The sequence below is a fragment of the Cornus florida genome, unplaced genomic scaffold (assembly GCF_030987335.1).
Source record: "Cornus florida cultivar Cherokee Brave unplaced genomic scaffold, ASM3098733v1 CherokeeBrave_3.0.0_Hap2_Chr05, whole genome shotgun sequence".
Classification (NCBI taxonomy): domain Eukaryota; kingdom Viridiplantae; phylum Streptophyta; class Magnoliopsida; order Cornales; family Cornaceae; genus Cornus; species Cornus florida.
The window spans coordinates 114,012,433-114,038,159 of NW_026775575.1; the positions used below are offsets into that span (position 1 = coordinate 114,012,433).

The 25,727-nt window shown below is 36.8% G+C and overlaps 4 protein-coding genes across 4 annotated transcripts; 1 reads left to right on the plus strand and 3 right to left on the minus strand.

Moving 5' to 3' along the window:
• Positions 1-2,001: 2,001 nt before the first annotated feature.
• On the minus strand, positions 2,002-9,158 carry LOC132308742 (uncharacterized). Its single transcript, XM_059806946.1, has 11 exons — positions 8,809-9,158; positions 7,397-7,651; positions 6,294-6,503; positions 4,618-4,698; positions 4,435-4,521; positions 4,247-4,342; positions 4,037-4,090; positions 3,093-3,925; positions 2,942-2,990; positions 2,791-2,830; positions 2,002-2,395 (listed from the first exon to the last, which is right to left on the minus strand). Exons 2-11 carry the CDS (start codon positions 7,643-7,645, stop codon positions 2,247-2,249), a joined length of 1,848 nt encoding a protein of 615 aa, XP_059662929.1. The 5' UTR covers positions 7,646-7,651; positions 8,809-9,158; the 3' UTR covers positions 2,002-2,246.
• A 1,564-nt stretch (positions 9,159-10,722) lies between these two features.
• Positions 10,723-13,062, minus strand: LOC132308743 (uncharacterized). The gene is made up of 2 exons (XM_059806947.1): positions 12,354-13,062; positions 10,723-11,260 (listed from the first exon to the last, which is right to left on the minus strand). The coding sequence occupies exons 1-2, from the start codon at positions 12,675-12,677 to the stop codon at positions 11,084-11,086; spliced, it is 501 nt and encodes a 166-aa protein (XP_059662930.1). The 5' UTR covers positions 12,678-13,062; the 3' UTR covers positions 10,723-11,083.
• A 3,823-nt stretch (positions 13,063-16,885) lies between these two features.
• LOC132308745 (uncharacterized) lies at positions 16,886-18,880 on the plus strand. The gene is made up of 3 exons (XM_059806949.1): positions 16,886-17,103; positions 18,220-18,299; positions 18,573-18,880. The coding sequence occupies exons 1-3, from the start codon at positions 16,894-16,896 to the stop codon at positions 18,640-18,642; spliced, it is 360 nt and encodes a 119-aa protein (XP_059662932.1). The 5' UTR covers positions 16,886-16,893; the 3' UTR covers positions 18,643-18,880.
• A 191-nt stretch (positions 18,881-19,071) lies between these two features.
• LOC132308744 (glutamate receptor 3.4-like) lies at positions 19,072-25,018 on the minus strand. Its single transcript, XM_059806948.1, has 6 exons — positions 24,425-25,018; positions 22,115-23,454; positions 21,540-21,817; positions 21,045-21,076; positions 20,496-20,905; positions 19,072-20,036 (listed from the first exon to the last, which is right to left on the minus strand). The coding sequence occupies exons 1-6, from the start codon at positions 24,717-24,719 to the stop codon at positions 19,584-19,586; spliced, it is 2,808 nt and encodes a 935-aa protein (XP_059662931.1). The 5' UTR covers positions 24,720-25,018; the 3' UTR covers positions 19,072-19,583.
• Between the last annotated feature and the right edge of the window lie 709 nt (positions 25,019-25,727).

Consider the following 25,727-nt stretch of genomic DNA (forward strand, 5'->3'; position numbering starts at 1 on the left):
ACGATGGTGAAAGTCGGTGGCAGTGGTGGTGGTGGAAGGCGGTGGTAGTGGTGGTGTTGGTGAAAAGCAGAGATGGTTATGGTAAAAGGTAATTGTAGTTTTTGGATTTGGAATATGTGGGTTTTTGGGAAGTTGATTTTTTAAAAAAATTTACTTGGGAATGGAATGACCATTCCATAAATTTAGTTGTGAAATTCATTCCAATGAAACGGTCATTCCCACTTTAAATTACATACCAAACAAAGGAATGATTGGGATGGACATTCCATTCTATTCCATTCATGCCCACCAAACGCAGCATAAATGGAGTATCAGTTACCAAGCATGAAGCATAAGGTTTATTTTATTTTTATTTTTATATATGTATGCCTAAAATTTGTATAGTTTTACAAAATGTTTCAATTTTTTTTTTTTAAATCCCCCTAATTTTTTATTTCTTTCCTTTTTATTCTTCTTCAAATTCTTTTTGATATTCTTCAAAAAAAAAAATAAATAAATAAATAAATAAATTGCATTCTCTTTCTTCAATCAAATCCTAAATTTTTGAATTGCCTTTCAAACTTCTCTCATATTTTTTTCCTTTTTTATTTTCTTCTTCTTACATTTTCTTTTTTTATTCTTAAAAACTTTCTTTTTTGCACTCATATATAATATATGTGCTGTATCCTTCTTTTCTCTCTCTTTTTTTTTTTTTTTTTTTTTTTTACTCTATAAATTTATCAATGGAATTTATATGGTTATATGATTATATCTTGTTGGGCAATACAATTTATAAAAAATATTTAAACATTTTGCAATAAATTAGTTACCAACCATATTTTTGTTTTGGAATAAATCAAGCCACAAAAATAAAATAAAATAAAATAAAATAAAATAAAAATACAAAATAAAAATTTGTTGCCGCAATGATTTTTAGTATCTGTATTTTATGTTTCTGAATTTTCTTTTGGCAATTAATTTTTTTTACATACTTTTATGAATTTTGATTACAATTTTATTTTTTTAACTTATTATATAACTGTACTATTAGTTAATTAAATATATATTATTATATCGAGTTTAATATGCTCCTAAAACAGATTACTTCTCATTCTTTCTTTGTTTTGTTTTTTGTTTTTGTTTTTGTTTTTTTCAATCTTCGTTGTCGGAAATGAACTTAGTACTGTTCGTAACTGTGTACTGTCTTTCGTTGGTCGTCAGTGACGTGTCTTTTTCACTCTAGTCCCGCTTAACTGACTGTGACTGAGATATGGTCACATGCATGCCACTGATAGGCCTCGCACATGGCCTCCCAAATGGGCCCAACCCAAAAATCAGAAAAACCCCACAGTGGTAGGCCTGTTGCTTAATTAAAATCCATGGCAAAACTGATATTTCATCTCATTTATGTGACATGGGAAAGAAAAATTTAGATGGAAATGAAAAAAAGGAATAAATGAAACATCACTAGAAAACAGATTAGATCTTTTTTTATTGTGTTAGTAAAGAAAGAAGGGAAGGGAGGGTTTTAAATTATTTTTTATCATTATATCCATCACTATCTGTAATATTACAATTTATAAAAAATAGTGTTATAATTTAAAACTTGTATAATTCAAAATAGTAATATTATAATTTAAATTTTTTATAACAATCCCACTTATCATCCTCTGGTTATCTTTTCCCTCCAAATAATGAATTCCTTCCCATCTTACCTCCACACCTCTTCATTCATTCCTACCAAACAAAGCAAACTCCACACCTCTTCATTCATTCCTACCAAACAAAGCAAAAAAGTGAAAAGACCACTATTTTGATTTTGAATCCACACCATCAGACTCGAATACTCTTATCATATATTATATACCACATAAGGAATACTAAAGAGATCACCATGTGCCTTCCCATAAAAAAAAAAAAAGATCACTATGTGGTATAATGGTAAATTTTCATAAACCTAAACTCAAACCATATAATAATAATAAGAAGAAAAACTTTAAACCAAAAAAAAGACTTTCCAACTTAAAAAACCAAGCCTTTACCACCATGTAATATTTACCTGATAATTTGTCACAACATCGAATGTACAATTCTGTAACTCTACAATGTATTTATACACAGCAGAATACATGATTGATACATATACCATAATTATTCTCCACGCTTTTCTGTCACAAATTTTGATTGTACTGCTACTGTTATTCCACATACAATGCTAACTGACTAAGCAATGCATCTGCTGCTACTGTTATTCCACATACAAAATACTAAGCAATGCATGTCTCTAGGGAGGATTTGGCAAGCCACAACAAGCCTGGATCATTCCGCTTCAACACTAAATAAGTTTCCGAATTCCCAATTCCATCCAACACAGCATCTTCATGGAAACCAATCAATGAAAGAATCTCCATGGCAGCTGTAAATCACAAAAAGCAGAAAACAGGCATTGTTCAAATGGCATTTACAGGACAGACGCTTTTAATTATAAGTTCGGCCAGCATGATTTAAGGTTTGGATGGACCTTCTAGGGTGCATTGGCATTTTCAAGATAAAATCGAATCAAGTGTAATGGAAATAGAATTTCAGTCAATCAAAATCTTGAAGCCAGACATGTCCCAAAGTAAACAAAGGAAACTAGATGGTTCAATCAAATGAATTCTCGTTTTGACTAAACAATTATGGATGACTTAAAAATTTCAATTTGAATTGACTAATTTGACATTGTCAAACTGACCAATGAAATTGCATTTAGTTTTGGGACATTCATGCATTCAATTAATTCAAAATTTAAGATTGAGAAGAGAGGCAAACCTTTATAATTTGCAACATGTCTTTGAATTATGGGATTAGCCTGCAGTACATAATCCATTAATACATAAGAAGATTGATGAGCAAAATATGATATTTAAAACAAAAAATCAAGGGGAAAAAATTTTATTATTATGACATGGAAATACCGCACCTTGCGGAGTCTCTTGAATTTCGTTTCATCTGGGTTTTCAATGACATTCCTGCATAAATAAAAGGAATTCCAACTTTTGTCAACAATACAATGGGTTAACAACTAGGAACACTTTCACAAAGAATATGAAATACAAGTTGTACAAGTTTACCTAATTATCTTAAATAAAGTTTGCAAGACTGTGCCAGCCTCCAAAGGATTAACTTCAGATCGCAACATCTCAATGGCCTTCTGCAGACGACTACAAAAGACAGTAACAGGGTCTTGAATTCTCTGTAATTCTTCATCATCAGGATCAAGTTCATCAGTCTGTATTCTAGAAATTCCCTGCCCAGGTGTCAAATCATCATCAGGATCAGGCTCAGCCCATGAAACTCCATTTGCTTGAGAATCATCAGGATCAGGTACCTGACATGACTCAGTTATTGCCAACTTTCTTTCAGTTGTCAAAGGAGGTACAATCTGTGTCATCTCAACATCATCATGATCTGATTCCGAGGAGATCCTGTTTTCCATGGATTCTAAATGTGGTTCAGTATCCATAGTTTCACCACCCTCGGTATCATCAGGATAGGGCTCAAACTTTTTCTGACTGTTGTAGCAGTCATCAGGATCGAGCTCGTCAATGCATTTCAACTGAGCATTGTTTTGATTTTTAATATCCATTCTCTCTTTATCCACAGCTTCCATATGATCAGGTTCTTCATCAGTACCAAACCCAGAATCATCAGGGTCCCTTTCCTCGTGTACATGAAGTGTTGTCAATATGTTAGTAGATGCATCTGCTACACGGCGGTAAGCAGCAGCCACTGAAGATGCACGAGCATTAGCCAGCTGAACTGATGTGTTCCCCCCAAGCTTATGAGATGAATTGCTATTGCTATCAACATAAAACTCCTCTTCATAATGTTCTGAGTTCCTGACTCCACTCAAGGTGTGGCTTCTTGTTCTCGTCCAATCTAAACTAGCAGCTTCTTGGTTAAGCTGCAAGAAATAAGGGAGGGGGATTCAATCAAGAGAAAACCAAGCCCTAGTGATGTAGTCAATTCACGTGGAGATATATATATATAGAGAGAGAGGCACATCCATATATACCTGTTTATCTAGAGCATAGAAGTTTGCATCATGTTCAGAGTACACCATGTGAGCCTAAAATTAATATAAGAACCAAATAAGTGCATTTGATAGTCATTCCTAATTATTCACCAAATGGTCATGCAAAAAAATGAAGCTACAGCACATGTAGACATGGGCATGAGAAAGAGATTTGACATATTTCATGACAAAGTAAAGCTTACAACTCACAAGTTCGTGCAGAAGAGTTTTCTTGATGCTCTCATATTTCCTGAAACCCTTGAGGTCATCAGTTCGCAGACGTAGAGATATCTCCTCTCCATGATTCTGGAACACCAATCAGGAGTCAAAACAACCAAAAACAAAGAGAAAAGTGTATATCATAAATTCACCTCTCTCATGCTGAGGTTGACCCTTACCTTGTTGAAACCAAGAATGCATTTGGGGCTCACACCAACATAGCCCACTGGGGCCAACTCAGTCATAATTCCCACCCGCCAACGATGCTTTTAAGAAATACAAAAGAACATACCATATCAGAACTGACAGAAAACATTATGTAAATGGTACAGTTGCAACTAAGAAATGGCACCTGATACTACCTTATTCATGATAGAAACTATTCCTGGATCTGCAGCAAGCATATGCATTCGTTTCAGTGCCTCAGAGGCCGGTGGATTCAACTGTTGACAGCAACAACTGGGTCAGTAAGCAGTTCAAGAAACAGACCAGCTCATTCCTATCCGAAAAAGGTAGAAGGAAAGACATAGAGCTTTATTGAGCAGGGGACACATGCAAGACTTGAACAGAGAAATCACAGGAACAAGCACATACAATAAACATGCTCTTGACGAACATAAAGATAAGAGATTTTGAGACTTTTAACGTCCCAGTGGGAAGATATCTGAATTCTTTATGATTCGTTGCCAATGACCTCGTATTCTAGGTGGAATCCAGGGCCAGGGGGTGCTCTTTATAAGAGGACTAGGGTTTGAGTCAGATACTAGCACTACTTTACAAAAAGAGTTCCCCAATCTGAAAATCCACTACCTCAGAAAAACACATGTAAATGACCAGAGTTCAGAATCCCAAATCACCGTATCATATTTTTAGTTCCACTTTATAGCCCCCTACTTTGTTTTGTAACAGCCAAGCCCTGGATGAGAAAATAAGGCAGCCTGAAATGCCAGCTCGCCCCTCTGCGATGGAAGACCAATTCAACCTCAGATCCTATCTGCCTGACTACAGATGGCTTGATATCCGCTAGCCTATCCTGAATAGGAAGTATTTCTGAATCTTTACAAGCCTTAGATCCACTTAGACTAATATGTACTGCTCTTGGTAAGAGTCTGTTTTCCTTCCCCTGCATAACTATTTAGCCCAGAAATCCAGCTACATGACTGCAATGCCAAACACACAACCTGTTATCGTAAAAATGATACCCGTTTCACCTGATATATCAATTCCAACCAGCAGCCATGGCTCTCAAGCCTTTGAAATCCCGACAACTTTTACCAACCAGGAAAAAGAAAAAAAAAAATCCCGACAACTTAAAGGAAGAAGGGGCATAATAGAAGTTAGAATACTACAAAGGAATGCCCTTAACAGGAGCCACTTTCTGTTTACAAAGATAATGCCTCTTTCACAATGCTAGTTGCCTCTCAAAGCACTTTAAATACTAGGTCCTAGATCAGTCGAGGAAAGATCTGTAACCCCATTGACATCCCACTTCGGAATGGTCCAATATTTCAGCAACAAGGTGATCATTAATCCATCAAACCTTGGTTCAACCAACTTAACTCATGTGACCTTTTAAATGATTTCTACTTATCAAAAAAAAAAAAAAAAAATGATTTCTGAACTGCTTACCATTGTCAAAACAGAACAGGGAGTCACTCATGTCTTAGATAGCCCAAAAAACACACACTACAATCACAACTATTCCTCCCTAAGCAACATCTTTTAGATGCAAACAAGTTATATAGGAAAATGGTGTACGAAGTGGTGGCCACTGGCTTCTTAAAAAAAATCGCAATAATGGTTGAATTTTAGTTAAAGGAAACCCCGCAACACCCCCCCAAACCAGAAAAAAAGATTCCCAAACCACAAGCGCACACAGGGCGAAAAAATCCCCCAAGAATACCAAATCTATCTAAAACCCAAAGTTATTGATGCTTCATGTTTCCTTATACAACTTGAATATAAAACAAGTAAATTAGAGAAAAATCATGTATGTAAAAGCCAGAAAAAAAAGTATTTCAGCAAAGCCTGACTATACCTCTAGTCCTGGAATATGAAGTGTGCGGAAATCACAAAAGATGTATTGTCCGTGTGGAAGTTTTAGAGAAGTATGCGGTCTATCTAACATTCTTTGCTTTAGTCTCTTCTCCTCTTGCTCAAATCCTGCTATCCTCAGGTCGGCCTTTGCATTTTGCAGGACTTCATCCACCTCAACTTCAGGCACTCCCATCATCCTAATAGACTTCCCCTGAAATAGAGAATGCAAGAATTGATGACCACACGAGACCAATAAGAAATTCTCAAACATGTTTACAAAGTTATAAAACAAGAACAACAATGTTGCTCTTCTGAGATGTGGAAAGAAGAACGAACTTTTATTTCTAAAATTTATTGCAAACGTAGTCCAGGCTTGCAGCTACTTTTTACCTTCTTTTGTACAGTGCACGTGCACAAATAAAAAATCAGTTCAGGACTACCCTAGTTTAACCAATATATATATATGCTGTAGGCTTGTAGTACTGACAATTGTACCCCTATAAAAAATAGTGCTCAACAAAAATGGTCATTTCAGTCTTTACTAAACACTTCATTTAATAGACATGATTATTCAGGCTTTCTTACTCGCTACGATGATTGTCATAACAAGCCATACAATTCTACTAATGGGAACGGTGACATCCAGGACAAGTGTGCTCACACACACACGAAAAAAAAAAACGGCAAATCAATCAGTTGTCCTTTGCATGCATCGATAGGGTATTCATACGCTGATGTGATTCAAGTCAGGACAGTCGTGCTTGAGAAAACCAAGCACACAATAAAATAAGCAAAGCGGTCAGTTTTCCTTTGCATGCATTGATGGTGTGTGTATTCATACGCCGATGTGATTCAAATCAAGTATGGCCAACAAATCTATCTCAAAAGAAATAAAAGATCACATGAAACTAGTCTTACATTAAGAAGAGATATAAGTAAAACTGTATAAGAAGTCAGCAGTGTGTATCTGCCATAAATGGCTTGCTTAACCCCCCATCAACCAAAAAAAAATAAAGCGCAAAATACAAGCACATATTATAAGAATTAGTTACATGATGTAAAAGCAATATTTATTGACCATAGATTAATAGTAAAGAATGGTACCTCAAGAAATGATATATCTCGCAAACTTAGAGCAGAGTGCTCATCTGAGAAAGGCAACAGCAATTTCGGAAATTTATTGGAAGATTGTGGTACAATGAGCCGCATAGTATCTGCTTTGACATCAGCCAGTTTCTGCAGTTCGTGGCCTAACTCTTTGAGAGTAGCAGCTGAATCCATCTCCAGAATAAACTTCTTCCCCCTCCATGTAACTGAGATGTTGTGCTCTGTGTTTTGCTTTTGCTGTTGCATACTGAGCTGCAAGAAATTTGCAAAAGAAAATGCCACGTCATGAATTTAATCAACTTTGGATAAGGAGTTCATTCATATAAATTTTAGCCACTTTTCATCTATTTCAAAGTACACAGCTTTATTTGTCCAAACTTAGCAGAATTAAAAAATTTAATAGGATATCAAACGGGTCGAATTTTCTCAATTTATTTGTGCAATCAGGATAAAGCTTCTACACCTTTCCCAATTCCCACTCCACAAAAACCATGTTTTGATCATGTTCTGATCCATGAATTGATACAAAAAATTTACATAATAGCCAGATTGTGATGCAAGGACAGAATTCTTTTATATCATTTTCGTGGGCAAGGAGGGAACAAAGAAAAACCAAAGACTGACAGTAAAACCTCCATCCTCTATCTTTGATCAAGACTGAAGAGTTCTGATGACAATGCTAAGTGCCACTGTGCCAGTACTAGAAAGCTTCAACTAAACAACAACTATGGCAACTTAATGAAGACTATCTTAACATTCAATGAAGGTAAAAACTTGAATGCGTAGAAAGATAAATGTTTTAGCAGAAACTTGAATAACTATGGGCTTAGGAAGCACCATTCTTGAATTGCTAGTGTGCGTGAGACAGCTTAAGAAGCACCATTCTTGAAATTTATAGAATTATCATCAACGAATTTGAATTCAAGTAACAAATACTTTAACTCGTTTCTTAATTTGCAACCATGTTTATCTCCAAAACAATAATTCCTGTTACATTGAATCTTGAACTCCACCTTCAAATTAAAGAAACCCAAACGTTCTAATCTTCAATCAATTCAATGGCAATCAATTAAACCGTTTAAGTTCCCAATTCAAATACAAATAGATTTTCAGATGAAACCCACATTCAACAAGAAAGATCAGCTAAAAAGTATAAAATATTAAAAAATAAAAAATGATAAGACAATAGTCAAGAGGTTGCCAAACCAATACCTACAATTCCTTTGATACCAAACAACATACATCAATAATATTCAAAACCCAGAAGAGATCAAACAATTAACCAACAAATATTCAAAACTGTAAAGATAAAGGACACAGTTTCTTAGACTAATTCCACCATGACCTTGACTTATGAGACAATTATCGATTCTTTGACAAATCCATATGGAGAATTTAGGAACATTTACCTCGGTTGTTGATCAGATGGAAGATGATGATCAGATGAATCTCTCTCTAAGCGAAATGGAGTATCAGAATACGTTGCGAATCAAACGATGATATCAGATTATATATAATTCCAAAATCTGCAATATTTATATATGAATGGGGAGCGGCGTACTTTAGCCTTAGGACGTGGAATTAATCTAATGTAAACGGACGGTGAGTAGTGACGCATGTGCTAGCATATAAGCACAAGCGAAAGCTCGAGAAGCAGGAGGTGCAGAGGGGTGTTTGGCAACGACTCTATGGTCATCCTTTGTGAGGCTGCAGTTTTCCTTGCGTCGGTCAGGGATTTCCTTGTTCTGTCTTTGTGGTCCTTTCATTAAATTTCATAAAACATTCACATAGAGGCTTCAAAAAGCTGTAGATGACGCGTTTCACCTTCACGATCTTCAGGGAAAGTCTAAAAAACGAGTGGGGATGCGAGGGTCATTTCAAATTAAATGCAAAATGAAATACGGAGTAATTAACTTAACCGGGACATTTAAATTTGTTGACCTAAAAAAGTGATTGATCGCAAAAATACTTTAAAATGCCTAAAATAGTAATTATAATGTCTAATTTTTTTATAAATAATATAATTGACTAATGACACTAATAATATAATATCTTATTGAAGTTTCTTTAATTGTGTTCCAACAATGTTAATTTAATTGTACCACTTAATCAAAAATATTTAACTTATGGAAATGATGCCTTGATAAAATTTGTGATAGAGATTGCTGAAAATATCTCCAATAACCATTCTTTTTTTTTTCTTTTTTTTTTTTTTTTTTTTTTTTCAGCGCTAAAAAAAAAAAAAAGGAAAAAAAAAATCCTATATTATAGTTTGAGATGCCCAATTCAATGTTAATTATCAAGTTAAAGTAGCTACGTAAAGAATAAGTTTGGTTTTCTCCGATCTAAATTTGGGAAGGTCACATTAGGTAAAAAAATGAACACAAAGTCAAACTCATGATATATTATGATATCAAAACTTAATAGCTGAGTCTGGCGGTATTACCCGAATGGTAAAGGGTCAAGTCTTTAGTGCCCCCAACCCTGTAGGTCTAGAGTTCACGGGAAATCACTTTTAATTAATATATAAAAAAACTTATGAGAGGGAGTGGTTGGTGAAACCCACCCAATTGGAGGGGGGCCTCACCTCTAGAGGGCGAAGGGTAACAACCCCTTGCCCTCGCGAGTTGAGTAATTGCCAGATACTCAGTAGCTTTGTACAAAAAAAATTTCTACAGAAGAGAACTTCATACACGATAGGGAGTGGTTGGTGAAACCCACCCAATTGGAGCGGGGCCTCACCTCCGGAGGGTGAAGGGTAACAAATCCCTTGCCCTTCGCGAGTTCAATAATCCCCAAATACTAAGTAGCTCGAGACTATTGGTGATGCCAAAGATGTGCCAATTAGGACTATGTATGGTCCTATTCGAATTGGCCAGATGTTCTCTTAATATATGGTGCCACATACGCCATGACGTGGCATGATCCTCTACACGAGGCTTGTTCTAAAGCTTCTGGGGGATAACTTTGCTTAAGCATTGGATATGGAAGATAATTGGAAAGACAATTCCGAGACATACATGTATAACAACAAATGAAAAAGGAAACCATCTTGTCATCTTATCTTCATTATTGAATTTCACATCACAGTTTCACCTACGCTGTAAAGCAAATACTCGCAAATACTCCCTCCGTTCCATAATGGTTAGAATTGAAAACTTACTCCCAACAAACATAATTTAAATGGGTAATTTTGTAATCTTCAAAAAAAAATAAATAAATAAAATAAAATTGAAATTTCAATGAGGAATGACCACACCACACAAAAAGCAAACTAGTAATTTGAGTTCAAATTAATCACACAAACATCTGAAATGGTACTGTTTTAAGTATAAAGCTCCCACAATCATGGAGTATCAATCCATAGTATAAACCTGGCTGTACTTTCATGCAAACAAAGTAACAAACACAAATGTATTTCATAACTAGAAAAAAAAAAAAAAAAAAGAAAAAAGAAAAAAGAAAAAAGAAAAAAGAAAAAAAAGGAACTGTTAATAAACCATCTTTGGTTCAATTCTATCATTCCATAATGCTTTATAACAAAACTTAAAAAAGACCATTGTCTAAAACCTTACTTCAGTGAATACAAAATGAACCTTATCATCCAACTGGAAGATTTGGAATAAAATATTTCCTAAAATGAGAAAAAGTAACACAAAAGCTTAGCTGCTGAGTCAAACTATTTCAAGCCCTCTTCTTCTTATTTAACGCAGGTCTTTTGCCAATTGCGGATGTCTTGCCAGAGTGAGGCAGCAGGCCGCGCAAAATTGCTAAAGCAGCAAAACCCATGAAAGGGGCGTAGATCATCAACAGCTTATCTGATGCTTTATTGGACCACATCAGTTCTGCTAATATGGCAACCTGAAATGCATAAAACTAACAAAGGTTAAATCATCCTCCAGCTGTAACTACATTGTCCATTACGCAAGTTTTATCATTTCACATTATAAATGAAAAATCATTAAAAAAGGAAAGAAGGATCCTGCTATTCTAGCAGTGATCTCGTGGATGTGCCACGGCAATGAGATGGTAAGTCCACCATTGAAGTCTCCCATTTGCTAACGAGGGTATGATGTGTGGTGATCCAACCATTCTATATCCTAAAAGAAGTTATCTTATTGCATTATTAGGTAGACCTGTTGAAGTTCTCTCATGACCTCACGAATTTATAATCCATCATTGCTTGTGGAAAGCCCCTCTACTCCTCAAACTCCCCATGTATGTATATATAGATCAATAAGGATCACCTAGTCACCAATGGTGCTTATTATGAGAGCTTCTGGTGTGGCAAGCATATGAGCAGTTACTTGTTAGTTTATTCGGTTTAGAGCACTAGGTAGTTGATATGCAATTTCAATAATTGTAGACTTGCTCAAACGTATTATATCCACAGAACAACCTTGGCAACCATTTCTTAGTTTGAAGAAATATGAAAACAAGAGATGGAATTAATATTCTTCATTTTAGTTAACAGAATTTATTGGAGGAAGCCCCTCAACGATAACAGAGCAGATCAGATTCTGAAATCACACTTCTCTCCCATAATTTCCTCAGACAATAATGGATTAGCTAGCTTTTATTTACCTAGAGACCAAAGACACCACTAAAACTCTCATTGCAAAGTTTATGCATTTTACCGTATACCACTTGACATTGTAATATATATATAATACAACACAAACACACATATACACATGTTAACAAACAAGGCAGATCACACTTATCTCCCATCATTTCCTCCTACAAGTCAATATGAATGAATCAATTTTTCCTTAAAAGAAACCAATTAGAGCACTAAAACACACTGCAAATTTTCTGCATTTTCCCACATAACAATAAAACAAAATTCAACCCTCAAATAGAAATCTGATCAAAACTACACAATTCCCAACAATCTTCCATATTATGTTGTATGTAACAGATCAAAAGGGGCAAAGAGAAATGGAAAACATACCATAGAAGTGAAAGTAGAGACTCCGTAGAGCAAGCAAGTAGTACCGAACCAGGACTTTCCAGCCGCAATGGCGTAGAGATTGATGAGGGAGAGAGGCCACTGGAAGAAAAGCTCGAGCCAAACGAGGCCCACGAAGAAATTTGGCTTCTCGGTGACCAAATAGTCGCCGTAGTCAGTGGCGTACGAGTCCTTGAGATGGATGAGGAAATCGGGGAAGTATTCCAGAGGTAGGCAGGTTTGGGCGTCCATAAGCGGAGCTACGATGGCGATGAGCATGAAGAAGAGGAACAGTATGGCGTCTATCAGCTTTATCAAAGCCCCCATTTTTGTTGCGCTCTCTCTTACCTGGATTTTGTTTCAGTATAGGTTTTGATGGGTTTTTGTAGCAAAAAGGGGATCTTGGAACGTTGAAAGGTCAACGGGTTTGCGGAGGAGGCTGAAGAAGAAGACTTCACAAGCTTTTGCTCTCACTAGGTCACAGAGTCACAGTTTAAAGTGTGAAAATGAAGAAGAGGAAGGATATGGAGTCTATCAGCTTTGTCAAAGCTCCCATTTTTGTTGCTTCTTCTTGTCCCTCTGGTTTTTGTGCTTAGTTTATGCTTTGATGGGTTGGTAGCAAAAAGAGGATCTTGGAACGTTGAAAATTCAACGGGTTGCGGAGGAAGCTGACGAAGACCCTCGATCACAGAGACACTGTCACCATTTAAATAATGAAAAATACAAATTTGTTCGACAATTATAAAAACAGCTATTTTTCTAAAAACAATTTTTAAACTAGTGAACCAAACATGTCATAAATTCAGCGGGTTGCGGAGGAAGCTGACGAAGACCCTCGATCACAGAGACACTGTCACCATTTAAATAATGAAAAATACAAATTTGTTCGACAATTATAAAAACAGCTATTTTTCTAAACAAAAAATTTTAAACTAGTGAACCAAACATGTCATAAATTTATAGAATAACCCTCTTTTATGTTTCAAAATATGTGTAGTATATAAAAAATAACCTTCCCTGCATTATTCTTAAATTAACAATATAAACTTTAGATTTTGATGATTTAATTTTAAATTTTCAATCCAGACCGTGCTGTTTTGATCTGTAATTCAGATTTATATATGCATTTTTAAGAATGTATTAATTAATAATCTTTTAAACTAAAATTAAATAATAATTATTTAATGTTTTAACTTTTATAAGGATGTATTAGTTAATAATAATTTAAATATGTTAATTAATATTGACAAATTAAAATTTTATCTAATAGGAAAAAATATAAACCTACCCTACTCTCCATAAGATTGATTAGATTTCATTATCAAGGATAATGAAATCAAATCTGACGTGGTTCAACAAGTAAGAATAATCATACTATAACTGGAGAAGGTCAAAAGGATTAAATCATATCCCGACAAATCTGGTAATAAATCTCCTATGATTTCGCACATGCGAAAGATAAGGTCAACCATCAACATCAGCGGAACGATTTTGATTCCAATCGACAACCATAAATAGGGCATCAAGCCATTAAAGAAGGTACGAAGTAAAAACTATTATTAATCCCTGCTTTCTTTTTAGACCTCCGTGACTAATTTGATCATCGGAGAGCTCTTGGCAGACACCACATCGGTGCCGTCAAGATTCATCGATCTTCTCCTCTCTTCCTTGCAGGAAAACGGTATCGTATCGGACTGTGCGAATTTCAGCCTCAACAGTTGGCGCCGTTTGTGGGAATCACGATTCCCTTGAATCAATTAATTACTCGTCGGGTATATACGTTTGCAGTCCAGTATGGTTACCGAAGGAACACCGTCGCAGGGATCTGGTCAAAGGGTAGAGTCAGGTGAAAACCTAGACGTCTCAAACGACCAGGCACGGCTTGCAGCGTTGGAACTACAGGTTCAAACTCTGAGTCAAGGTATGAATCAGTTGATCCAGCAAAATGCAACGCTCTTGCAACACCTTGTTCCACCGGCTCAACAAAACTTTCCAGAACAAGATCTCTCAGGTCCAAACGGAGGTAATGAAAATCTTGAAGAGACGGATAATCATTCCCCCCAAAATGAGACTGAAGTGGAACAAAGCCAGGTGGGAACCCGACATAGAGAGGTGGTTCACCCATCTCTCCTACGGAGTTCCCGACCTCCTGAAAGCATAGCTTCTATCTTAAGGAAAAGACAAAGAAAATTACCCATCTCGACTTGCAGATCAAGGATCTCAAGGGGAAAATGGAAGATGTAATGCAGGCTATTAAAGGGAAAGGTCCTGCCGTCGTAGATGATCTGGTATAAAGGACCAACTTGCCTTTCAGCCCCGCCGTTATGAAATGTCCACTACCTAGCAAGTTCATGATGCCCTCGTTCGAAAGTTTCGATAGGACCAAAGATCCCCTCGATCACCTGGAAACTTTTCAAGCTCTTATGCATTTACACGCTGTGCCAGATGAAATCATGTGCCGAGCTTTTCCCACTACACTTAAGGGATCAGCGAGAGTTTGGTTCAACAAGTTGAAGCTAGGAACCATCAACACCTTCGAAGAATTGAGTAAGCAGTTTGTGAGCCACTTCATTGCAGGTCAGAGGCATAGGAGGCCGGCTACCTACCTGTTTACCGTGAGGCAACAAAAGGAAGAGTCGATTCGGGAATACATCACCCGATTCAACGCAGAGATGTTGCAGGTAGAAGAGGCGGACGACAAGGTAACTTTGACAGTTTTCATAGGAGGACTCCAAACCTCCAGATTCTTGTTCTCCTTATCAAAAGAACCTCCCACCAGCATGATAGAGTTGCTGGTCAGAGCGTAAAAACACATCAACGCTGAAGACACCATGAGTGCACGGAAGGAAGGAGAGGATAAGAAGAGGCCAGCCCCTCTCGCCAGGGATGAAAATAATACCAAATATAAGAAATCGTTCTTCAGCCAGAGTGACAGCACATATCATGAGAATGACTCAGATGAGTATACTGACTAGAAATTGTCTCGCGGCTGGAATTAGCCTTCTCAAGTCATTCACAATAAAAACTGGGGGCATCTTAGTTAATCATTTTAAATGGAGGGTAGCTCCATCACGTGTTACTTTGTTTTTAATAATGATGGTCTTTAATAAAATTCCTTTTAGTTTATACGTGTAGTATCCCCGTACTATAAGGGATAGTAAATGAGTGTCCTATATTACAAGGACTCGGGCTGAATGAATCCCATAATCCGTATCCCCGTACTATAAGGGAATAGTAAATGAGTGTCCTGTATTACAAGGACCCGGGCTGAATGAATCCCGTCATCCATATCCCTGGACTATAGGGGATAGGTATCTTGTATTATCAGGATCCGGGTTGAATGAATCCCGTAATCCATATCCCTGTAATATAAGAGATAATAAATGAATGTCCTGTACTACAAGGACCTGGGCTGGATGAATCCCATAATTAATATCCCCTTACAATAAGGGATAGTAAATAAAAATCCTTTATTAAAGAGATGAGCTGAGTAAAACTCGTAAAGTTCAATTCCCTTACTAAAGGGACGAGCTGAGTAAAACTCGTAAAATTCAATTCCCTTATTAAGGAGTGAAAGTCGTATAATTTATTCCCTTATAAAAGGAAGAGTACTGTTCCCTCGGGTGCAAAAAAAAAAAAAAAAAAAAAAAAAAAAAAAAAAAAAAATTATTACTATTCATGAACAGTACCTGCCGGTACTGTTCATGCACAGTACCCGAGGATACTGTTCCCTCGGGTGTAAAAATAAATAAATATTACTATTCATGAACAGTACCCGCGGGTACTGTTCCCTCGGGTGCAAAAAAAAAAAAAACTATTCAGGAACAGTACCCCGCGAGTACTGTTCCCCCAAGGGTACTGTTCCCTCTGGTGCCAAAAAAAAAAAACCTGACTTATTTTAATCCCTTCCTTCTTTTTAGACCCCCGTGACTAATTTGATCGTCGGAGAGCTCTTGACAGGCACCACACCGGTGCCGTCAAGGTTCATCGATCTTCTCCTCTCTTCCTTGTAGGAAAACGGTACCGTATTGAATTTCAACCTCAACATTATCTATTGAGGTTATGATTAAAAAATTATAATATAAGACTATTTAAAAAAATTCTAATCCTTAGATCTGATTGTCATCCACGGATTTGATCAGAACACCTAATTATCAATTTTAAAAAATGATAAGCATGTCAATTCGGAGACATTATATAATATTTATTATTTATTATTTAATTCTTTAGTAATATAGAATTTGATGTATAAACATATTCAGTTATTTCTCATCCTAACTAAATCAACACCTGAATTCATCAGGGAAACAATATCTAAAAAGTTAATTTTAACACTTTTTTTTTTTTTTTTTTTCCTGTCCAACCTAACTAGGGTTAAGAATTGAGATTAGACATGAATCCATGATCGAAATTTGATTGGAACTAGATCCGAATCCGATAATCTAGCATGGCATCCGCATCACACTGGTGAGCCCCGACCCATTGGCGGATGATAATGGATCCATCATACGGAGTATATATAAAAACATGGATCCAAATTACTATGGCCAGGTGCTCTCCATTTTCTTCATCCATCCAGTGGAGAGAGGAAAGAGAGGGGGAGGAAGAAGAAGAAGAAGAAGAAGAAGAAGAAAGAAAGAAGATGAGTGAGAGGCCGGTACCGAGGAGAGAGAGCCCTTGGGGCATATCAGGGGAAAATCACCGAGAGCCAAAGGCACACAGATGCAACGATCGAGCCGAAGATGTCGTCCAAGTATTTCTATTCCCCTCTTTTTTAAATCAAACCCCTTAGAATCTTCATATATACTTATACTGTGTGTGTGTTTGTTAAATGCTATAATTGTACCCACATACATACTTTCTGTTAAAGAACTGTTGTGGGTATATGGGTTGGTGTTAATATTTGGATTTTTGAGGTGAAGTGGTAGTTTTGGTGCTTTCTTTTTAATTCTTTATAAGTGTATCAATATACACCAACCTAGGACGAGGCCAACTCAAATCTAATTCTAATTTCACAATTAAGTAAATTGATATTGAATACTTAGTGGATTCAACTTTAGGATTCTAGGGCAGGACATTATCTTTATTTTGATTTCTTTTCCAATTTGCTGGATGGGTTTAATTTCTATAGGTTCTTTCTTCGTTCTTACTGTTGATCATGTGATTGATGTCCATTAAGAAGATCCTGAATCGGTGTAGGATTTGAAGATGGTAGAAGCACTTGGATTTTTTTTAATGATTCACTGTGCTGAGACCATGAATTTTGGCATTTGTTGTTTTAATTCCATCTGTTTGGTGCTGCTTTGGATCTTTTGTGAGAGGTGAGCTTATAAATTTTAAGTTTAAATGTTTCTCTATGGCTTCTGGCTGAATGAGTTCCTGCATTGTACTTGTGTATATATTTTGGGTGAGTTGTGCACCACTAACTTTTGACATGTTTAATTCCATCTTTAGAGACATTTTAAAAACAATTAATGGAGGCTTATGTGAGACGTGATAATTAATGAACCAGGGAATGATTTGTTTAAGAACAACATATAACTCCCCTTCAAAAAATTGTAGCAGTATAGATAGATCTGTAGAACAAACATATTCTTACTTAGGAAATAAGTACACTTAAATCTATTAACAACAAAACAGATCTGTCACAAATGAAATGTAAAAATGCATAGTGAGATGATTTAAACAACGTTTTCCTTCATGATGTATGAGTTGAGTATCATACTCTCTGAGCCTATCATCTTAGCGCCGTTGCTTGCCTTAGAGATTCTTGGTAGCAAACTCTTCATCTGGAATCGGTTTTTGCTTGGCCGTGAAGGTTCAACATTGTCTAACTTTTCTTGATTTATCTTTTTTGTATACTTTGTAGGCATGTTTTGAAGGCAACCCATTTAAGACTGTTCCGGGGCCTTTTAAGCTCTTCTGGCAGTGCATGCGCTCAAAACCTGGGTATGTTTGATCTTTCATTCTATTGTATGTGGTTCTCCTTGAAACTTGGTAATTTTCTCTACCGTAAGTTAAGGCAATTGACGTGTAATCCAGCACGTAGAATACGAGAGGGGCGGTTGACGTTCCACTTAAATTAGTTCTTTGGCCAAGGTTTTCAATTCTAGGGACTCACATACATAATAGTTCAGTGTAAAGTTTAATGGGATGTGCCATTTACTTTTGAAGTATATATTTTTTTAATTCTGCTAATTGAATCACATGTTTTGTTTGCAGGGAAGAACCAACTGAGCCGTTTTCCTATTTGCAATTGGATCCTCCAAATAGAGAAGTGAAACTTGAGTAAAGCCTATGCTGGAATGTCCTTAAATCCCTTTTTATGTGGATCTTTGCAACCTTAGAATGGCAGTTTTTGTTTTGTTTTTGATGAAAATAGGTTGACTCGAGGCAATACTTATATTCTGGCTTTCGCTGTTTGAATAATATATGTATGACAAAAAATGTCAATTTGGAGTCCATCCCTATTCTTACTTTTGCGAATTTAACATGACGACCTATAAATTAATCTTTTTTGTATGAAACAAGCTTATAGAGTCTTGCACATCTAGTTTTGTTGCATTTCTGTATCATATGAATGAATGATGTTGCTTCCTTATCAGCATCTGATGAATCAAAAAACGTTATTTTAGCTTGACCAGAATGCTCAGGAACAGTTCTAATGGGGGAGACTCTTCCCGCCCCGGCAGGGGGAACGTACTTACCAATGCGTAGGGAACCGGGTAAACATAAGTAGTGATAGAATAACGGGAGTTCCAACTCCTGACAAGACCTTGCATTAGAGTTACATATAAGAGGTCCAAGAACTTTGAACCCTACAAATAGTAATTGTAGTTCAAGTTTCTACTCAATGGACCTACCATCTGTACGCAGAATTGAGGATATATTTCTAATAAGTTTGTTAGGCACCTTAGAAAGGCTGAAACAGAATGCTCTTGTAGCATTCTTCTAACCCACTAAGAAGAAACTGTAAAACTTCAGCCTCTTCAAAACTCCTCTTTTGTGAAAAAAAAATGCAAACACAGAGATCGTCCTGAATCACAAACAGTAGTAACACATGTAGCCAAGATCGATCTCTCTCTGCGGATTGTCTAGATAACATTCTCAATCTAGTTTTTTCTGGTATCGTGGAAATGGGGAGTATGTGTTAGCGTCCTAGATTGTGTTATATAAAAGCAACAAGGGTAAGGACATTGGAACAAATCACCAGTTCACAGTAACAAATTTTTCTCAGGGAGGTGAACCAGGCTGGATAGAGCTCTGGCTAGCTTGTCCTCTCTTATCACCGTTCTTCCCTTTGAGCATTTCCTTAATCTCAGCTTCTTTCATATCGACAAAATCAATCATGTCCCTGAAGCTAGCTCTTGGGATTGTACATCTAGCCATTGCAGGTTCAGGCTCTTCAAGCTCCTGATCCTCGCCTTCTGGGCTAAATCTGCGGTATTGCCAGAACACCCTACAGAAAAACACTGCAAGTGCAAGGAAGCATGCAATACCACAGATAAGGAATAGGCCCCAGAAGCTCTTGAGAGAAAGACGAGCTGCTTCAACTTCATTGATTTGTTGGTTGCACTTGCTGTGGAACAACCATTTATCATGTATTCTTTGGAGATCACCGCGCTCTGAAAGATGAAGAATTGCAGTTGACAAGTCCACTGCAAGAGGAGAGTCCTTCTGAAACGCCTGAGTCAAAGAAATCAAACATGACAGTCAAATTAGGCCTTGTTGCAAAATAGTTCTAAATTCAAAGGATACAGTGCTATTATATATTGTCCATCTAATCTCTCTCTCTCTCTATATGTGTGTGTGTGTGTGTGTGTGCGCGCGCATATTTTCCACGCTTTCTTAGAACCACACAACCAATTGAACTCCTTTCCATCCAGCCATCAAAATCATGGTGCTAGAAATAATATAGAGCGACCAAAAAAAGAAAAAAGAAAAAAGAAAAAGAGATTAGGCTTAAATTAGCATAAGATCAAATTTGTATTTAGCATATGGAAAAGAATGGCATCACCCAACACTTTTTTTATTTCAACAATATTTTTCAATTGGAGAATCGTAGGTTGTCAAAAAAAGTTTGCCAAGTCATTTCAATTTAGTTGCAGTTATACTTCTTTGGACTTATACTGAGGAGATACTTACAAATCCCCATCCACTTTTCATAAACTCCTGTCCAACAGTCCCAAATATGCAATCAGTTTTAGACAAGAAGAGATCAACATAAGGAGGCTCGTCGACTATTGCAGCTACACCACCACCTTTTGGACCTAGCTGAAGGGCACTAACATATTCTTCCTGGGTTTTCAATATTCTGAGCCTAGATTCTGCAATATTGAGCTCTTCAATCAGATAGTTATACACAAATGATCCATCCTGAACTCCAACTGGATCATTGCTTGAAATCAAAGTGTCAATCCCTTCAATCCGTGAAGTCAACTGCTGCACCGTAAGGATTGACGTCAAACTAGCTGTGTAGCTTGAATTGATAATCAAGACCACAAAGAGCCATAAGATGAGTATTAAACGTCCGAGGGTGCTCACAGTGTTCTCCCCTGTGTTAAGTCCAAACAGGGAAGAATTTTAGTGGTTTTCAAGCATAAATTTCCAAAAATTGTAGACAACTCCATAGAAATAAATTAAAAGAACAGACATGACACGGAAGAATATAAGGACCAGGCATGGTTTACTTACTGTGCGAAAAAAACATTGTTGAGAAGCTAAACCTGCAAAATTAAAGCCATCTTAGACTCTTGGTATTGTTCTTTAACATTTGTAAAGTTAAAACAAGGGATGAGCCAAGGCAAACATAATCTCGGTTTTCACATGGGTTTTGAGGCAGGCTTTCAGGTAGCTTGGATAATTATAGCCAGTATGATTGGCTAGCCACTAGCCAAATTACCTCAGCACATAAATTTATTTTCAAAAAATCTGAAAGTTATATTCTCTGTCTCCATCCATTATAGACTTCTTGAGAATGTTCAAGTAGAAAACTCATGTTTACACTGATAAGTTGTTCTCCGTGGTGCAATATGCATGATGTTCTACATATGCAGTGCTATAGTTAGAGGGATGTGAATGCCCTGGCAACATCCAAGTCCATCACCTAAATGCTTTGACATCATCTTCTAGTGAGACATGCAGTGACTCTATTTAGACTGGAAGACTTGTGAGTTAAAAAATACTAACCAAAAGATTGTTACGAGTTGTTGTCCCGGCGGACCACGGAATTCAGCATTCATCCGATGCTCGAGTATCCAGACAACAGTTCCCACAAAAAGAAAGAAGGCCCCAGTGACACACCACATTTGCACAGTAAATGGCTCTAGGAAAGCCCAAGCACTAGACTTCATCTGTTTGACAGGAGCAACTACGATAAGTCCAGATTCCAGGTAAGGCTGTGTAAAGTCCACCACTGTAGTCCTATTGGTAACAATTGTAATGTCCCCAATAGCTGCGTCATACTTCTGGAAGATTAAGCAAACCAAGAAAATTACCATACTATTGAAACCTTACAGAAATCCAAACAAATTATTACAACTACTATTTCTACAGAGAATACCAATACCAACACAAAAGCAAGAACACACAATATTCAATATTAATGCCAAAGCTCCATGTAATCTTAGTTTTCACTTTTCATTTTATTATTACCTTATTTTTTTTTTTTTTTTGAGGGAGGGGGTTCTGGTATGCAAACTTAGGAAGACAATGCTAAAGTTAGTGGGGTTGTATGACAAATAAACTTAAAAGCAGATACTCACATTCTGTGCGACATCATTCACAAGATTGTCATAGGAAGGGTTTCTCTGAGCATCTCCATATAAAATGTATGTGTGAGGGACGGGGTACGGCAACAGGTTGAGTGCAGCTTCAAAGACATCAATACAGTATCCTCTCACCCCTGGGGGATTCGTGTCTCTAGCTACAAATTCTTGATACATTACTCGGCGAGGCACTGCAATTCGCAATGGCTTCCCATTATCAGGGAACACCCATCCCCGTGGCTTTGTAATTGTTTCACCAGGCCAGATTACTGTGTAAAGATGTTGATTACTGGTTGAGGTGTTTGGGGGGTTCTTATATAAGATTTCTGGAGCAACAACAGAAAGACCAGAATAATTTGACCAATAACCTATCCTGCGCAGCCCAGTTCCACCAATGTTAAGAACATCAAATGCTGGACGAATTAAATTCTTCTCTGGATCACATTGAATTTGACCAGTCAAACCTGTGAAGTTCGTTGCCATAAGTATGTGGAGCAATTTCTTGCCTTCATCAAAAGTACGGAGTGCTGTTGACTTTAGTGCGTCTCTACTGATGTTGTGCAACCTGGGGTCGTCAGAGAAAGAGATATTTCCACCTTCATTGAAGAAAACTTCAAGAGCACGGGCAATTAACCAAACAGAATCGTAAGCATAGAGTGCATAAGAATTGAAGCCCGAGGTTTCCTTATATTTCAAGTTATTCCACCTGGATGTAAAACTTCTTTTTAGATCAGAGTCTGGAGTGTGAAAACGAAGTGCAATAACCCCTTGTAAGAGATTCATTGTATCAGTACCAACTGATTCTGGCGAATCTAGAACAGAAGGAAGCCAATCTGTAGCAATCCAAACATAGCCGCTGGTCATCATCTGAAGATGTTTTGCTACAGAAAATATTGTTAGACCAGAATCAGGATTTACATGTACGACATAAACCCGAGTCTCCATCAGGTTTACTTCAACTAATAAATCATTAATATCACTTCTGGAGGCTCCAGGAGTGAAGGCAGCCTTGTAAGAGATCTTGGTACGCTTCTTTGCGAGGGCATCACCCAATACAGAAATCCCATTTCTACCATAATCATCATCGACAAAGATGGCAATTACCTCCCTCCAATCATAAAACTCGACCAAATCAGCTACTGCATTCATCTGGAAATAGTCACTCTGTGTGGTGCGGAGGAAATATGGGTACTGCAATGCAGAAAGACTGGGATCTGTTGCCCCAAATGACAGGAGTGGCACATGAAGTTCATTTACAACATGGGAGAGAACATGTGCTATTCCAGAGGATTGGGGGCCAATTATAGCCACCACACTTTTCTCCATCAGCTCAAAAGCTGCATGAGCAAGGATGCTTTGTCAAAATTGTCCTTTTATTTTATTACAAGATAATCCTTGATCTAGAGAGAGAGAGAGCAATTAGTGAAACACTCATCATCCAACTTTTTTATTTTTGTTTATTGAAAGGGGTGTTTGTCACAGATAAGTTGCTATGTTCATAAGTAGTCACACAATTATGTGAGTCCTCTTCTCTACCTTTTGCTTTGGTTATTGGCTACTTGTAAATCTAGCGGATATCTTTTTGACCTCTTTGTGTCCTGCTAATATTGAAACAAATTTCTTAATCATTATGCTCTCATATTAGGATTTCTAACAAACTGGTAATCTGCTTGAGTGATGGTTGTGAACTTGTGCTGAATAGATGGTTCTACAATGGGTCATAAACTTCAATTCTAGCATGTAAACTCAATGACTTCTAGAGTTGTAATATATCAAAGAAACAAAAGACTTAAACAATCCAGGGCCATGTCATACAAAAAACAACGCCTAGCCAAAGTCCACATAGTCCATGAACTATTTGGCTAGTTAAGATTAACGTTCCTAAATCAAAGCTGATACAATTGAGTCAATTGACATTGTGAGAAACTTAGGTGCCACTCTAGAATTAGAATTTTAGGAAGTCCTGGAAGAATGCTATCTAGACCGTAGTTCATAAAAAAGTACTGCAGTTATAAGAAATTGATAACTGAGATCACAAAGCACATGATGCTCAATACTGTGTACTTGCATAAGGCAGTTCAAAAGCAGAGTTGCAAATTAAATGAGTAGAAGTACAGTTAACTAAGACAACCTCATATTTCCCTTCTAAAACTCTACTTTTTTATATAATCAAGGGCATATTCTATTTTTCAGTGTCCTAAACTGACTACCCGAGGGGGTAGTTCCCTCCTATTAATAGCAGGGAAAGTCTAAATTTGGAGCCTCTCAGAGAAGAAGTTCATCAACACAAGGGCATTTACGAATTACCTTCTACGGTTCCAAGAAATCCACTGCAATTTGTATCTTGAAAAAAAAGGTTCAATTTTGTCCCTGCAAGAATGGTTGAATCAGAATTGACATCATCAATTGCAGCTGCAATCGCTGGCCTCACGGACCGTCCAATGACTGAGTTGACAGTAAACAAAGCTCCAAGATTCACAACAGGAGGCCTTGAAGAAGAAATGCTGACATTTCCATTCTTAGCCAGGACTTCCATGGACTCCCACATACAGAAGAACATCAACACCAGTAAAGCTCTCTTTATGGATACGTGGACCACCATTTTTAAGAAAGCCAGCAATTGGTTGATTGACTCTTCAGATCACAATTTGCACTGTTAACAGATATAGCATGAAAGAAAAGCTTACAATTTGAAGATTTCCAAACATGTCCAACACGTCTCTTAACACTCTCAGTAACAACCCAAAACTACCTAATAACTGAAATCCAAACTTGGATGCTAGATATTGGTACACACATGGTAACTAACAGTAAGCATAACAAGAACAATATCTACAATATTCAGCATTGAGAATAACCAATTTTAGCTGTAAATTTAGTGATTTTTTGTTCCAAATACCCATCATTTGTACTATTTATTTACATTTCTACTATTTATTTACAGTGTATATAAATTAATATAAACATAGACATAATACAAAACAAGTTGGAGAGGCATTATTCAACTTTATTGAAGAACTCATACGGATGGATTAACAAATGAAGAGAAAATGACACTAAATGTAAATAAGAGATACTTACAAGGGGAATTTGAGGTTACTTGATTGAAGACCACATGCAGACAGATCTTCGAATAGATTGAGTGCATTTATATACAAAACACCTAAGAAAAGCTAAAAGAGATCATTTCTCATTCAAACATAACCGACATTGAGAGATTCAAAAGTTCAAAGACTGTCTGTCTTGAAAGCTCAGTAAGGAATAATTCTTGTCTACAATATAATTATTTACTCTATTTTTTCTTTTTCTTTTTTCTGAAATAGAAATTCAGTATTAAAAAAAAAAGAAGAAGAACGAAAAAAAAAAATCTGCATTTACAGTCCCGTCTCAGATATCAGAATCTGATGATGGTTTTTAGATATTTCAAATTTGTAGTGGGTCCCAAGTCCCAACTGTAAATATGCATGTGAAACATGTGGACCAAATATGAAACGAATGTATGTCGTTTTAGGAGTATTTTGTTTCAGCATCTAATTGCCAGTTTGCAAGGAACGAATTAGGCATCAAATTTTGGATTAGGCAACAGAAGTGGTTTAGAACTCAATTGGAA

Excerpts from the sequence above, each read along its gene's own strand:
- LOC132308742 (XM_059806946.1), bottom strand. The coding sequence starts at position 7,645 with ATGCAACAGCAAAAGCAAAACACAGAGCACAACATCTCAGTTACATGG. Across the intron at positions 3,926-4,036 it reads TCTATGCTCTAGATAAACAG|CTTAACCAAGAAGCTGCTAG; the intron begins GTATATATGGAT and ends TATTTCTTGCAG. Across the intron at positions 2,396-2,790 it reads ACATGTTGCAAATTATAAAG|CTGCCATGGAGATTCTTTCA; the intron begins GTTTGCCTCTCT and ends TGTGATTTACAG.
- LOC132308743 (XM_059806947.1), bottom strand. The coding sequence starts at position 12,677 with ATGGGGGCTTTGATAAAGCTGATAGACGCCATACTGTTCCTCTTCTTC. Across the intron at positions 11,261-12,353 it reads TCTCTACTTTCACTTCTATG|GTTGCCATATTAGCAGAACT; the intron begins GTATGTTTTCCA and ends TATGCATTTCAG.
- LOC132308745 (XM_059806949.1), top strand. The coding sequence starts at position 16,894 with ATGGCCAGGTGCTCTCCATTTTCTTCATCCATCCAGTGGAGAGAGGAA. Across the intron at positions 17,104-18,219 it reads GAGCCGAAGATGTCGTCCAA|GCATGTTTTGAAGGCAACCC; the intron begins GTATTTCTATTC and ends TATACTTTGTAG. Across the intron at positions 18,300-18,572 it reads TGCATGCGCTCAAAACCTGG|GGAAGAACCAACTGAGCCGT; the intron begins GTATGTTTGATC and ends TTTTGTTTGCAG.
- LOC132308744 (XM_059806948.1), bottom strand. The coding sequence starts at position 24,719 with ATGGTGGTCCACGTATCCATAAAGAGAGCTTTACTGGTGTTGATGTTC. Across the intron at positions 23,455-24,424 it reads ATTTCTTGGAACCGTAGAAG|CTTTTGAGCTGATGGAGAAA; the intron begins GTAATTCGTAAA and ends TTGCTCATGCAG. Across the intron at positions 21,818-22,114 it reads TGAATGATGTCGCACAGAAT|AAGTATGACGCAGCTATTGG; the intron begins GTGAGTATCTGC and ends TTAATCTTCCAG.